General features: G+C 46.6%; 1 protein-coding gene across 5 annotated transcripts in view; it reads right to left on the bottom strand.

Annotated features, from left to right (window-relative positions):
* Sfswap (splicing factor SWAP) overlaps positions 1-15,731 on the bottom strand; it is a 71,809-nt gene extending 56,078 nt beyond the window's left edge. For 2 of the 5 annotated variants that reach the window (XM_021163135.2, XM_029477215.1), the window contains exons 1-6: positions 15,366-15,710; positions 12,814-12,983; positions 12,082-12,213; positions 9,660-9,745; positions 2,555-2,780; positions 941-1,053 (exon numbers count right to left, since the gene is read on the bottom strand). In XM_021163135.2, coding sequence (XP_021018794.1) covers positions 941-1,053; positions 2,555-2,780; positions 9,660-9,745; positions 12,082-12,213; positions 12,814-12,983; positions 15,366-15,583 — 945 coding nt within the window. In that variant the 5' untranslated portion in view covers positions 15,584-15,710. Of the gene's footprint in view, positions 1-940; positions 1,054-2,554; positions 2,781-9,659; positions 9,746-12,081; positions 12,214-12,813; positions 12,984-15,365 lie in introns of all 5 variants that reach the window. The other 3 variants (XM_021163130.1, XM_021163132.2, XM_029477216.1) reach the window with 3 other exon arrangements.
* Positions 15,732-16,006: the final 275 nt, after the last annotated feature.

Here is a 16,006-nt window from a genome sequence, read left to right as displayed (position 1 = left end):
AGGAGCAGAGAGGCCATGGAGGCAGAACTGCATGTATGAATCCAGTGTCAGAAGCACGCCTGAGCACAAGAGCACTCCCATAAGCACAATTGCCTTGATGCTGCCTGCTCAGTGCCGGTCTACTGGCTCAGTATAGCTCCTGTAACTCTCCTCCTTGCGCCTCTAAAAACCACCATCCTCAATCCCTCCTCTGAACATGGTTCCATCTGTGAGAGCACACACCCAAACGCAACCTTCTTGGCAAGAGCCACTGTTATTTAGGCTGGGGACACACAGAAAGGTTCTATCCAGTTGAGGCCAAGTGCTCCAGCTGGCTGTGAGTACCAGAAGAACTAAGTGGGTTTCATCTCCGTAACAACTTCTAGGCAAAGAGCAAAGGAAACATCAAGACCCAACAGCGACTCACCAAAGTGTGCATGACAAACTCACAACCTTCAAACTCTCTTAGTGGAGCTTCTCATCAACAGCTCTCACCTCCTTAATCAAGAGCCAGTCCTCCCAGACATCAGCTACACTCTGTGTCTGTGTCTTCTACATCACAAATGACAGTCTCATAGAGATGAGAGGAGGGCCAGAGCAAAGCATGTCTTTAGGAACTGTTTATGAAGGGAACCAAGGCTCCAGGAAGAAGACATTTAAAAACCTAGAAAATCCAATCCTACTAAATTCCAATCAACAGAACATAACAGCTTCCAAATCTTCACCGACACTATTTATATAATAAAACAGCCATCGCTTGCTTGTGAGACCTGTAATGCAGGCATGAAGGAAAGCAAACGCTTCATCACCACATGGAACAGAGAAATGCAGACACCTCGGTGGTAAAAAAAGATACAGCTGTACCATAGGAAATGGCAGCCTTTGTGTTTCCAAACGTAAAGGAATAGCCATTTCCTGACAGTGTAAACACAGCCTAGTGAGGGAGGGAGGAGATAAAGACCTTCATCAGCTCTTCCAGGCGGCTGCTCTTCTTGGAAGCAAAGAGAGACGGGTGCAGGTAACTCCCATCTTCCTCATCATCTTCCTCTTCGTTGTCAGAGGTTGGCCCAGACTCTGGAATTGAATTCAAGATGTTTACTATCAGGTTTGATGGCACACACTTGTAATCCCAGCATTCAAGAGGCAGAGGCAGGTAGACAGTCACAAGTCTCTGGGCCAGCCTAAGACTCTACCTCCCAAAATTTATCATTTTGGTTTAATTGTTAACATGTGTCGAATCATCACTCTATTCTATAACTATGCTCATCGAGATCATATTTAAAGAGATTCTGCTTGGTGGTAGATACTTGTAACTAATCCTAGCACTGGGAATTGGAAGTGAAAGGATCAGAGTTCAAGGCCAGCCTGGGGTTCATTAGCTACAGTTCCAAAGACCAAAATAAACACAGGGCTAGAGAGATGGCTCAGCAGTTAAGAATATAACTCTAGCTCCAGGGGACTCAAAACCTTGGCTTCCATTGGTACCCAAACATATGTGGCAGAGACTCAAAAAGACACGAACACATACATGTAAATATATATGCCCCCCTCCCCTGAAAAAACCCAAGGTTTGTGTGTGGCCCTGGCTATCCTGGAACTCGCTCTGTAGGCCAAGTTTGACTTGAACTCAGAGATCCTCTTGCCTCTGCCTCCTAAGTGCTGAGATTAAAGATGTGCATCACTACTGTCTGCCACATCAGAAAACAGATCTTGCCACCTTAAGTAAACAGATAAATCTTACATTAAAAAGACAGACTGACGGACTAACTTTGGGAGTCAGTGAGCTTGATCCCCAGAATTAATCTGGTAAAAGCAGACAACTCCTGCAGATTACCCTCTGACCCCACATGTATGTCATGGTAAGAACAGGCCCACATACAATACAAATAAGTAAGCATGAAAGAAGAGCAACACGGGCTGGGTGTAGCAGCACAGGCCTTTATTCCCAGCATTTGGGAGCCACAGAGAGCTGGGTCTGAGTTTTGAGGCAGTTAGGTCTACAAGGGGGAGTAGGGGAGGGGGAAGGAGGGAGGAAAATGAATACAAATGAGTTGTGGAAAAACTTGAAGGCCGACAAGGGCAGAGTCCTACATAAGTTTTTTTCCCTTGGGTATCTGTACACAAAGCCATGGGTTAATGTTCCTCACGGTTCTAGAGAGAAGGGAGTGCCTCCTCTTCCACTTCCCAGCCTCCCTTTGGCATTGACTGGAAAGCTATGATGGGATTTTTTATATTCAAAATGGGCAAAAACCTTGACTCATGAAAGCAAATATGTCCTATGCACTGTGGTGCAGGCACTTACAGAATAACCCGAGAGTCAAACAGTTTCCTCTGCAAACCGTTAAGCAGCCAAATGAGAGGAAACATTTGCAGCCTGGATGACCACTTGGCTCTCACCGATATTTAACCACATTTCAACCATCTGGAGAGTATGGACTGAGGCTGGAGACCGATGTGCCAGCAGAGCTAAACCGCGGCACAATAATTCAATTCTGGATTTCAGTGTCGCTCCTGTGAGAATGGGGACCTTCTCACTTCCACCCCCAATCCCTCCACCTGACACAGGCCCACATACTTTTCTTCTCCTCGCTCTTGCTCTCAGCTAGCACCGTGTACCGTCCTTCCTTCATGGCTTTCTGGATGAATTTGTAGTAGGGGTTGAGGTAGTGATCAAACCGCAGGAAGTCGAACTGTGAGTTTCGAGCTTGCTTGGCCTTCAGCATGATCTCGAACTGTGCTCCCTGCTTGCATACAAAGTTGGCTGTGCGCTCAATGATGGCATGCATTTTGGCTGTTGGTGGCTAGGGAAAAAGTCATGGTGTCAGTCTATGTGTACACACGTACGTACACACACACACACACACACACACACACACGTTACGTGATTTAATAAAATGAAACAGCTTGGTTTTACTGTTCCAATTTAAGAATAAGATATTTCAAGGCTAGCAAGGTGACTGAGCAGGTGAATACACTGATCACCAGGTCTGACAACTAGAATTCTATTACCAGAATCTATGTGGTGGAAGGAGAGAGCTGACTCCTGCGAGCTGACCTCTGACCTCCACTTGTGTATTGAGGCACATATGTGCCCACAATGTCCCCAGATAAACAAATGTACAATATTTTTAATATCAACAAAGAGAGTTCACACTAGAAAATTGCATGGAAAAAATGCTTATGTAACTTCAGGATCTCATCCTTTATAAAAGTGGCTTAATTTCTCAAATTTAGTGGCTAATTAATAACATCCTCCTCACTTTAAAAAGAAGAAATGTCAAGACCAGCAAGATGGCTTATGGGTAAACAGTATCTGCTGCTAAGCCTGATACCCTGAGTTCAAAATCCCTGGAACCCACATGGTGGAAGAAGTGACCCCTGCAAGCTGTCCTCTGACCTCCACACAGATGAAGTGGTGCACGGTGTCCCCGCCACCACTCAACAAATGAATTGTAATAATGCATTTTTTGAAAGAAGAGCAGTCTCTACAGTTTTAAAGTTATTTGGCTCCTGTATAAACTAAGTTCCATATTAAAGGAAATCAAGTGTGGGACATAGGTCTTGATGAAGATTTTCTCCAGCTCTGGCTTAACAAAGATTCATTTGCAAAACAGGCCATTTTATATAAACATGTCAAAGACCAAGGATCACTTCAACATGCCCTACAGAGGCAGACAGGATTGCACCACACAGGCTCTTGGTGGACCAGGTCAACTCACTGGCATCAGTGTCTTAAAAGTAGCTACTATGATGATGCAGTGGCTACAGTAGCTCAAACACAGCACCAATAACTGCACAAAAACAAAGCATCTTAGTTTCTGGTTTTGTTTTTGGTTTTTTCTTCATACTTTTATTTATTTTCTGTATGTGTGTGGGTATTCTACTGGAAGTCAGAGGACAAACTGCAGGAGTCAGTTCTCTTCTATCACGTGGGACCCAGGGGTAAAACTCAGGTTTGATGGAAAGTGCTTCCACCTTGCCAGTCCCAAAATACCATATGAACATACCTCATGATGTACTAACAGGATAATAAAATATAAGAAAAACTATTTCTCCTAGAGAAAGCCATTTATAATGGTTAATTCTAACTGTCAACTTGACAGAATCTACTATCATCTGAGAGATGGACCTTTGAGCATGCCTATTGGGGATTGTCTTGATTACCGTTAACAGAGGTGGGAAGACCTGCCCACTGTGGGTGGCACCATACCCTGGCTTGGATCTTGCATTATAAGTAGAGAAACAGAGCTAAACAGCAGCATACACTCATCCTTCCCTGTTCCTGATTACATATGCAATGTGACCAGCTGCTTCAAGCTCCTTCCCTCTTGCCTTCCCTGCCAGGATAGACTGTACCTTGATCTGTGTATATGAATTAATCTCTTTCCCACTTATGTTGCTCTGTCAGGGTACTTTATCACAGGATCAGAGACTAAGGCAACATTCTCTGCATCTTTACTATGTAGATCTTAAATTCTCTTTCATTTAAAACCATCACTACCATTCCAGCACTGAGTACTATTTTAAGAATATACTTAGAAAGCCTAGCATGGTGGCTTTTGATTCCAGCCCTCAGAATGCAGAGGCAGGCAGAGCTCTATAAATTCCAGGCTAGCCAAGACCATATATTAAAACCCTATCTCGGGGCTGGTGAGATGGCTCAGTGGTTAAGAGCACTGACTGCTCTTCCGAAGGTCTGAAGTTCAAATCCCAGCAACCACATGGTGGTTCGCAACCATCCGTAATGAGATCTGACGCCCTCTTCTGGTGTGTCTGAAGATAGCTACAGTGTACTTACAGATAAATAAATAAATCTTAAAAAAAAAAGCCCTATCTCAAAACCAGAACAAAACAACAACTCCACCAAAAAACAAACAAACAAACAAAAAAAAAACCCAAAAAAACCCAACATCAATAATAGCTAATAAGGACCGGGATACAACTTAATGGCAGAACACATGCTTAGCACCCACAAGGCTCTGGGTTTGAACTCTGGCACTAAATAATCACATACAAGCCCAACCAACCAACCAACCAACCAACTCCCCTCCACCTGCAAACAAGCACAAAACTCAAACCAACAAACAGTGGGCCAGGCACAGGACAGGAAGCCGCTAAGGACTGATTTCCAAGAGCTATGGGAAGTCCTGCATAGGGGCGAGGAGGGAACAGATGAGTAGGAAGGTGGTATAAATATAAATAGGGAGGAGTCTGGGAGTCTTCCCAGTGAGAAAGGAACCTTTTCCGCCTAGGTCCAAAGAAGTGCCAGAACAGTCACAGCACACACAGATCACAGTAGAACTAGCAGAAAATGTGGCGACTGTCTCCCATTAATTGAGAGTGGAAATGAGCTCTCCCAAACCAAGCTTCAGAACCCTGTGGCACAAAGGAGAGGAGAGACACGGAACTTTGGCAGGATGTGGAAATTACCTGGAGAGTCACACACCAACACAAGACCTGGTGTCAGAGCAGCACCCACAGGTAGGAGATGAGGAGCCCTTCTTCTTCACAGATAAATGGACAACAGTAATGAAAGACCAGGGTTTCTTCTATGTCACATGACTGGGATTTGCAGATAGGAATGCAAGCAAGCACAAACACACTGGCACAGGCCTGGGGCACGCACAGCATGTCCACATAAGAGCTTACTGTCCCATGAAAGACTACAACACCAAATAAGCCTCTCTCTCCTTTCCCACTGTCCAGTGTGTTCTTCCAGAAACATGTTCTAATAGGCCTGCTAAGCAGCAGAATTTCTGGGCCCCTAAGCCTGACCAGTGGTGAGTTGCAGAACCTAGTAAAATGCAATGCTACCACAAGGAAGCCCACGAGTCTATGAGCACCAAGAAGACATCATTCATAGCTCAACACTAGGTGCTGTCACCCACATCTGCCATTTCTAGTGTCTTGGGACTTGAGGAGGGAGCGAATAGGAGAGGCTGAACAAAGGACTCCGCACTTCGCCTTACAAGGTTCCATAGGACAACACTGCCAGCTGGAACAGGTGGCTAGCTCATGTGTGGGACTCAGGGAAGGACACGGGGTTTTAGATACCTGGGAAAGAGATAAGTAACTATACCATGTCAGGACACATGATATATATAAATACATATTTGGAGAAAAAAAACCAGGTTTCTGATTTTTTTTTCCTTTGGAGCAGAAAAACACATCCATAAAGTTACCATTAAAAAAAAAAGTCAGGACTGGTGGGGCACACCTTTAATCCCAGCACTCAGCTGAGAGTTTGAGGCCAGCCTGGTCAACAGAGTGAGTTCCAGGACAGCCAGAGCTGCAGAGAAAACCAAACCCAAACCCAAACCTCAAACAAACAAAAAACCACTACCCCACCCCCTAAATCCAAAGTCAGGTCAGATCATCTGAAGAGGCCTGGGTCTACAGGCTCACAGGCATGGATCAGGGGCTGGAGTCAGTCATGCAGGCACAAAAGCTGGGAGGGAAACAGCAGGAAGCAGGTACCTTGTGGTCACTAGGTTCTACCCAACGGCTCATGTAAACCAAGAGCTCCAAGAGCACATGCCTTCTTACCCAACTCTAACCCAGCCTTCCAGGTCTAGGTCTCCCATCTCAGCTGCCACAGTAACATTCATCCATGTAAGCAGGCCACCATCCAGAACTGCTACTACCAATACTGCCCTCTCAGGTTCTCCATCGCCACCACAAAGGCTGTATTCAGTCCACTTAGTTCAACCAGCTACAGTTTTACCTTTTACCATCTACACAATGAAGGCCCAAAGCCACACCTAAAAACGGAGAGACTGATGGGGGGTGGGGGGGGAGGGAAAGGAGACAGCCAAGGACTCAAGCCGGCTCTTCTTTCATGAGCCACATGCACTGTATTCAGGGACCTCTCAAACCATGACTCTGGAGAACTGTGGGAATGGAACAAGGCTCCCTTAACTGTCTGTGGGTACAAGGTAACTATTAAACAGCTTAGTGAAGTTTGCCTTGTATACAGCAACAGGAACTAAGCCATCAACTTTCTATTGTACCTGTGATGGCTTGTATAAGCTTGGCCAGGGACTGGCACTATCAGGAGGTGTGGCCCTGTTGGAATAGGTAAGGCATTACTTGAGTAGGTATGTCACAGTGGCCGTGGGCTTTAGGACCCTCATCCTAGCTGCCTAGAAGCCAGTCTTCTCCTATCTGCCTTCAGATGAAGATGTAGAACTCTCAGCTCCTCCTGCACCATGCCTGCTTAGATGCTGCCATGTTCCCACCTTGATGACAATGGACTGAATCTCTAAACCTGTAAGCCAGTCCCAATTAAATGTCCTTATCATACCATGGTGTCCTTTATCATGTTGCCTTGGTCATGGTGTCTATTCACAGCAGTAAAACCCTAAGACAGTACCTTTGTTTTTATATTTGAATAGACATTTAAAAAAATCTTTTGTGTCAAAAACAAAAGGGCTGAGGAGAAGGCTCAGTCGATAACAAGTTTGTTGCACAAGCATGAGGACCTGAGTTCAAGCCCCAGCACTCATGTGAAATGCTAAGCACAGTGGCATGTGGTAGAAATGATGCACTGGGAAGGCAGAGGACAAAGAACCAATCCTAGGGTTTGTGGCTAACCAATCTAGCCCAAGACCTGAGCTCAGGTCTCAGTGAGAGACACTGTCTCAAAATATCATGAATGGTTTCTGAACTGAGGGTGACCTATAGTCTCTACTTGTAGAAGTACATTATGTACACATACCCACACCCCACCTCACATTTGAGAGATAAAAGAAGACCCCAAGTGTGAGGCCAACATAAGATATGATTGAACCTGTCTCAAAAGATAGGTCAAAGGCAGGAGAAATGGCTCAGCATCAAGAGCACATATTGTTCTTGAAGAAGATCCAAGTTCGAGTCCCAGCACCTTCAGGCTCACATTTGCCTGTAACTCTTTCATTCTGGCCTCCTTAAATACCTGAATACACAGTTAATCGTAAATAAATGTGTTTAGTATAAAATATAGATAATATAGCAAATGGTTCTTTAGGCTCAACTTCAATGGGCCTCTAATGTAGAATAGTTTGCTTTGGAACTGCAGACGCAGTACATATCAGAATATGGAATGGAAAGATGGCTTATTGATTAAGAAAGAACTCTTTCTGCTCCTCCAGGGAGCCAGGCTTGATCTCCAACACCCATCCGCATTAGACAACTCCAGTTCTAGGGAATTTCACAGCTTCTTCTGGCTTCTGAGGGAACCTGCACTCATGTGCACAAATCCCCACAGACATGTATAATTTAAAATGAATCTTAAAAAAAAAATATGTGTCACTGTAAAACTTAGGATATTAACTCCTCAGGAAAACATTTTCAGCTCTCACCAAAGCAAAAGAGTTACAAGAAGGAAACAGGGAAACAAACCTATCACTAAGCACAGAAATTTCTACCCGGATTTCTAAGACATCCAAAGGAGGGCAAGGCACCACCTTCCCTCCCAGGACTCAGGAAAAGAGCAAGAGCCTCAAGTCCATGCTGACTGAGGGTGGCCACACCAGGGTGGGGAGTGTCGGGGGGACTGTGGGTCGGTCATGGTGTCTCCTGTCCACCTGACGATTTACACTGCCAAGCACAAAACCTCCAACAGTTATAGCTTCAACACTTGCTACTGAGTGAAAATAATGTCAAAGAAGACACATTTTCCTGACACGGACCCTCAGGAACCCTTTCCAAACATGACTTATAAACAATGGACTGGAGGCACATGCCTGTCACCGCAGCACTTGTGGGGGTGGAGGAGAGAGGATCAGGAGTTCAAGGCCCATCTTAGCTACACACTCAGCCTGAGGCCAGCCTGGGTTACAGGAGGCTCAGTTTCAAACCTAATTTAAAAGGGGACTGGTGAAACAGCTTATCAGATGAAACACCAAACTGGAGCCTCAACAGAGACAGGCAGGTGCATTCAGAGCCCTCTCTCTGCTTTCCTCATCCATGGGAGGGCAGCCAGGACACGTCACATGGACCCAAGAGTCCAGTGAATGTGCGGTAAAGAGCAAGTGCCTCTACAGCTCACAGTAGACAAAGCCAGAACTTTGCTGACCACAAGACTGCCCCAGCACAACCGTTTCCACATCGGTATGTAAATGGCAGCATCTTAGCTGGACCCTAGAGATCCCCACCGAACTCCACACAGACTCCACACAACTCTCTGATGCGCTAGCTGCTGCCTTCCCTTCTCTTCTTCCCTTGCCCTTCCTTTTCTTGTTCTAAAACATGCATTCTTTAAAAGTATTATGTGTATGCATGTGTGCCTTCATGAAGTTATCTGTACTGTGTGTGCAGGGGCTTGAAGAGGATTGAGTGCATGGGGTCCCTGAACTCATGAGTTCATCTGGAACTGAACCAGGGTCAGAAAGCAATCTGAGCCATCTCTCCAGCCTTCCTCCTCGTTTTCGGAGACAGGGTCCCAGCCTGAAGCACTCGGGCTAGCTTGGGACTTGCAATCCTCCTGCCTTAGCCTCCCAAGCCCTAAGACAACAGCCGCACAACCCCACACCTAACGTCCATTTTTCTTTAGAGGTAAGTGGGCTATGGTCTTTTACATACAACTCACAAATGATCTTGCAGCACAGAGCATCTAAACAGCGGCTGGCTGCGTTTTACTCCACACTCTCATGCACCACAGTGAATAGCAATAAATAAGGCCAGTGGAGAGGCACACATACCAGCTCCACATCAGACGGGACGCTTAATCCTAAAGGGGCGATGAAAGGCTCTTCATTTTCTTCCAAGTTTTCAGCCTCATTTTTTTCTGTTACAAAAAAAACAACAACAACAACAACAAAAAAAAAAACCCTTCAGTATGATGACCAACAGCAAGCAAAGATAGTGTGGGCTTTTCCTGACTTTCTACTGGCGCACTACTCCTTCTAGAAATCCCTTCTTCCAGCTTCCTGATCCACCCTTTGAAGAGCACCATTCACGGATCCCAAAGAGGTGGGGGAGATGCAACAACAGGAGCATGTTTCTGGGGCAGGAGGAAATCTGAACTCCAGCCTAGGTCAGGATTCTGGGCATAGGCTTCTCTTACATCTGTCTCTGTGCTTTAGTGAAGCCCAGCTCACTTCCCTGGTGTAAGGGAGCTAACTTCACATGGCCACCTCCCCCAGAGCACAATGCTTTCAGCTTAGCAGACACTCAGTAATTGTGTGTCTAAATGTGAGCACGGGCTTGCCACAGCGCATATGGGAACATCAGGGGACAAGCTTGGGTGTTAGCTCTTGCCTTCCACTTGAGACAGAAGCTCTCTGTTGTTTCTGCAGTCTTCAGGCTACTGAACAGGGACTCTTACTCTACCTCCCACCTCCCATAGCTGCACCTGTTGTCACTTTCCAGTTTTACCTGGCTCCTCATGGATGTGCATTTAATGCTTCTACCAACTTCCATAGACCCCTGACGAGTGACCTTAAAGTCAGTAAAGTCCTCTGACGTTACTATACACATAGTATCTCAGTCTGCTCTGTGTTGACTGGGTAATTTTCTTAGCATGCTGGGGATACAGCCCAGCTCTTCTCTACCTCTGAGCTATATCTGCCTCTCCCAAGCCCTTGTTTAAGACAGATGCATTAAACTGGTGTCAAAACCACCTCCAACTATTTCTGTGGGTCCCAGATAGTAACAGAGGTAATAGCCAAAGTCCCCCAAAAGTCAATCCTGATCACCAAACTATAAAACAATCAAATCATCTCTACCCAAGCAAACCACTCTCTTTTAAAAAGAGTAATCAAGACACATTTTAAAATCTTTTTTATTGTTGTCCATTTAACATTTTCTGCTATATCTTTTCTGAATTCTAAGGTACTAATCCACCTCAATAGCCAACTGCATCTTTACCAATTTATTTACTTTTAAAATTACGATCTTTTGTATGTGGCTGTACATGTGTGGAGGTCAGAGAACAACTTGTGGGAGTCACTGCGTGGGTTCTGAAGTTCACATCACTGAGAACCACTAATGTGACAATGATGACCTCAGAGCACACAGAAGGACTCTGCTTACACTCTAAGTGCTTGGAGTTTTTTGGCAGCACTGTTTTCCAAAGGTGCCACATTAGCCTAGGGAGGACACTGACTTCAAACTTCAATGTTATACCAACAGTCTTGTCTTTTCTTTAGTGTCAATAAGCCCCTTAGGTGTCTTTCCACTGGATGCTTCTGCTGGAAACAGGATATGCAGAAGAGATTCATAGGAGACAAAGGAATATTAACAACTGCTAGGCAAAACTGCCATGCAGATGTCCCCAGAATGGACCCTGACACTATGGAAGTGTGGTGGTCAGAATAAGAATGGCCTCCATAGGCGCATGTATCTGAATGCTTAGTCACCAGAAAGAGGCTTAAAGTCACCCCTATAATGTTTCAAAGAATTACAAGGATTATCAGCCATGGTCTTGGTGGAAGAAGAGTGTCACCGGTGGTGGGATATGAAGTTGCAAAAGCCCATGCCTAGCCCAGTCTCTCTCTCTCTGCCTAAGAAGTCCTTCTCAGCCATTGCCCCATCTGTCTGCATGCCGACATGTTCCCCATCATGATGATAATGAACTAAAAGCCTCTGACGTTGTAAGCTCTCCCCAGCTCACTGCTTTCTCTTCTAAGAGCTGCCTTGGTCGAGACACGATGACTAAGACAGGAAGAATGTGTGTTCAGTGCAGAAGCAGGATCCCATGATGGGGAACTCAGTGAGATTCACCCTAAAGGAGCAGGCGAGAAGCCACTGGGTCCGGCAACTAATCAAAATCAGAGGTCCTGTCTCTCCACTCTACTCACAGCTCAGCGCCTAGCCTCAGAGGCCCTGTCTCTCCACTCTACTCACAGCTCAGCGCCTAGCCTCTAGCTTTGCTCCAACAAGAAAAGGAGGCAGCCAACCCAGGCAGTGGTGGCACACGTCTTTAATCCCAGCACTTGGGAGGCAGAGGCAGGTGGGTTTCTGAGTTTGAGGCCAGCCTGGTCTACAGAGTGAATTCCAGGACTGCACAGAGAAACCCTGTCTCGAAAAAGACGAGAAAAAAAAAAAGGGGGCCCTCACTAGTGTCCCAGACGGTGGTGCTGTGGTCACTGCCCACCGGGGACAGGCCTTCCTTCCCCTCACCTCTCTGCTTCGAAGGCTCCTCCTCTTCCGTGGGCTCTGATGGGTCATAATAGTCACTGCCGTAAGTGAACCCTACGGCACTGTAGTTCCCATCCTCCGCCAGCGCTTCACTCAATCTTTTGTATTCTTCCTCTTGAATAAAAATGAGAATCTTATTAACAAAAATGGAAGTTTACTGAGAAAAACTTTATCATACATTTCTAGAGTGCATCTATCAGTGAACCATACAATACACTTTTTCAATTTTTTTTTTTTTTTTTTTTTTTTGAGGAGAAAATGTTTCTGGAAACGACACTTGGTATCTATCAGCATGTAGTTTTTGCCAGTACGTGTTTACCCACAGATAGAAGAATACACGTCTTTTATGGGAAATTTCTTCCTGCTGAGGAAACTTTGGGATTAAGAACTGTATTAAAGATCACTAAGGCAAAGACAAGAACATCGACTTGAATTCATACAATACTGTTAAAGAAGAACAGTTAAAGAGTTTTGTTTTTGTTTTTTGTTTTTTCAAATCCCAGTCTGCCCTGAAAGGCTGGGAAAAGTCTCTGTGGCTCTACATATAAACTGTCCTGAGGTCCTCTCAGAACGCAAAGACTCCTGCTTTCCAATCCACTGGGTACTGTCAAGATAATATCAGAAAGAGTGAGTATAAAAATGAACGGGACTAACTTTTTAAATACTTAAAATTTTAAAAAGGTGTGGCTGAAGTAAGTCTTTCTTGAGCAGTACCTTGCCTTGCCTCCTCCTCAAGCAAGTCCGTATGCAAGGCTAAATACCTCTCTTCATCACACAGCGCCTCTACCCGAGCCTCCTCTTCAGACAGCTGGTAGTCTCGGTTCCACGTGGCGTACTCAGCATCGTACGCAGAGAGGTCATGCAGGTGACCACGCCCGTCGTATCTGTAATGTGAACAGGCTGGTCACTGGAGGGAAGTCTACACCCATGCTGGTTGTGTGTGACACTCTATGCACATACTTACCAATTAAACTAATGAAATAAAAATATTAAAACAAATGCAAAGCTTCAGATTTATACTTAACATGACTAGTCATCTCTCACCTACTTTTAAACTGGAGTAATCATAACAAAATCTAAGCACCTCTCTACAGCACAACAGAACTTAGAGCTAAAGGCAGACAATCCTTTAGAGCAGAAAACGTATCCCCCTTGCTAGCAGTTCTTACCATGTATGCTTTGGTCAACCATTCAATGCCACTTGCAAAAAAGTATCTGTTCTCAGTAGTTAAATATTACAGCTTACATTCACACAGACCGAGTCCATAAATACCTATCCGACAGAACCAAACGGGCGAAATTTCCTCGCTTCTTCCTGCTAGTCCCGAACTCTCAGGAGAGATCTTCACCAAAGAAACTTGCGTCCATTGGAGGTAAAATCTTGGCTAGGCTTGCCCCTAGCCACTTGGCTGAGGAGAGAAGTGCTGGGTTATGTGGTAGAGAGACACACATACAAAGGAACAGTGACATATACATGCAGTTTAAGGAGGTTCACTGCAAACACGGCAAAACCATCGGAAGGCGCAGCATCAGTATGTCCCTTTAACTTTAAGTCCCAGGATGAAGACATATCGTTGCAGACCAATGGGTACTTTACCAACTTAGGAATAAGGAACACTTCTGCTATGTTTGAACATAAGACTCAATGGAGATGCTGTCACTGTACAGCTGCCAGACAACAATTTAAATCTCAAATTTAGGTTGCATAGGTGAATGCGGAGTGACAAACCAAAGTTGGCATGATATATTAATGTTGACTTTTGTGATGGAGACCAAATTAAGGAAGGAAAACATACACCACAGGAAAAAGGCCAAAATTTCCTGGGAACCCCAACGGTTTCATTTTATTATCAAAATCTGCTTAACTTTGATGTAAACCTCCTTAACTTACAAATGTATTATTTTCAAATATTACACATATACATGTGTGGTGTTTGCTCCCCACCGGTTTTGGGAGGTCTAACTCATATCATGCAGAGAATGATATGGAAACTGCATACGGAGTAGAGGTTTCAGCATTTGCCCAACTTTTGACAGTACACATCCCCACGAGTGCCTGGGAAGCAGCATCACTGGCTATCAACCGAGCGAGGTTCAAAGGCATAGCACCTTCCAGCAGAGTGGACCATCAGATCCAGAGCCGATCTGATAGACAACACTCCCTTCACAAGTCCTTTCTTCCTAGATCTCTCCCCAAATGGAGACGTAAGGGATCGGAAAGGCCTACTGGTCATTAACCGTGTCCGTTCTGGCCAGCTCACAGGTAATCCCTACAGTCATGCAAGTTCCAAGTCTTTGCAGCATCCAGTTTTACTTGTCTCAAACGATGGGTTTATTTCACTTGGAGAAAACCACGCCACAGCTTAATGGTTGCTCACAGTTAGTCCTGGCCCCAGAAGCAATATCGCCCAACGGAAGGACAAATACCCAAACCCGGGATGGTGGAGAAAGAGAGATGGAAAAAATGAGGAGAGAGGTGGGGAGCAAAACACCCAATCATGTAATGCCATCCTTTTCAAATCAAACACCATCAGAAATCCACGTTCCCACCCCTTTACCCTCAACTCCAGGCACCCTTCAGTGGGTGTGATTTGAAAAGAACAAACACAAAGGTATAAACCCAGCTCCACCCTTTGGCTTTAGAAAACAGTGAAACCAGCTCTAAGAACGCTACCCCCTAAGAGCAAGGTCCGCACGGGTCGACCGGCTTCCAACAAGACAGCAACTTCACCCACTACCGCGGTTGGGCAAATGGTCGCAATAACCGCGGGGAAGGGCTCGCCCGGACGCCAAAAGTCAAGCCGGCCAGAGACGGTTCAGGCTACCTCACGGGGTTGGGGGGTCCAAAAGAAGCTTCTACCCACGGGCCTCGGCGTGCGGCGCTTCGGAGGAACAAAAGCGCACTCCCGGGCTCCCTCCCCGCACAGCCAGCGGAGGGACAGCGGCACCCGCCCCACGGCGCGGGCGGACGGGCCCCGGGCAGCTTCCACCCGCGCTGAGTCGCCAGCGGCAGCCCGGGCTCGAGGGGTTGCGGGAGCAGAGTCGATCCCTCCGGCGACGGGGAGGCGCCAGCTCTGGCCGGAGCCTTAGGGCCGGTTTCACCGTCCCCTCCCCCCGGACGCCGGGGAACGTGGGGGGCAGGGAGGCCCCCCGAGTCCCCGGGCTCCGCAAAACCCCCTTTTTCGGTCCCGGCCATCAAGTCAACATCAGGCGAAATCAAGCGGGCGAGGGAGGGGAGGGTCGACGGGGTGGGGGGAGGAACCGACCTGTCGATGAGGATCTTGGGGTCCCCCATCCAGGGGATGAGATGCTGTCCCTGTTCCTGGGCCAAAGCCCGCTCGTCGTCGCGGAACAACTTGCAGGCATAGCCGAAAACCAGAAGCTCCACCCGGTTGCCCCCAGTGCCGGTGCCGCCGGGCCCGGCCTCCTCCTTCACTCCGCCTTTCCTCTCCGGCTTGGCACGGCCCCCGCCGGCACCGTACATGACAGCGTCCCCGACGTCCGGGACGGTCTACTGCTGGGCCGAACAACGTCCCCGATGCCTCGCCTGGCCTACCCACTCAGTCACAGGCGCCGCATCCTCTTCGCAACTTCAACACAGCCGCCATAGCGAGCCACAAAATGGAGGAGACGCAACTTCCGGTAGGAAGCCCGCTCTTTCCGGAGGTGAGAGTGGTAGATTCGCCACGTCCGCAAGTTGTTTGAGCCACTAAAAAATTAAGTAGACGTTAATTTTCGTTGTCCAACTTGATTTTGCGATGGTAAGTTGTGTTTATGGAAAGAAATTTATTTCTGCCCTTTTTTGGAGGCCTCCTAGGATGTGGCGAAAGCGCGGTTGGTGGCCGCGCGCCAACTTCTACTATCGTTGGAGGGCGGCCGTCAGGTGTAGAGGCAAAGTGGGGATCTT

The sequence above is a fragment of the Mus caroli genome, chromosome 5, assembly GCF_900094665.2.
Source record: "Mus caroli chromosome 5, CAROLI_EIJ_v1.1, whole genome shotgun sequence".
Taxonomy (NCBI): Eukaryota; Metazoa; Chordata; class Mammalia; order Rodentia; family Muridae; genus Mus; species Mus caroli.
The sequence above is the reverse complement of the archived record's forward strand: the minus strand, read 5'-3'. Positions and strand labels throughout refer to the sequence as shown.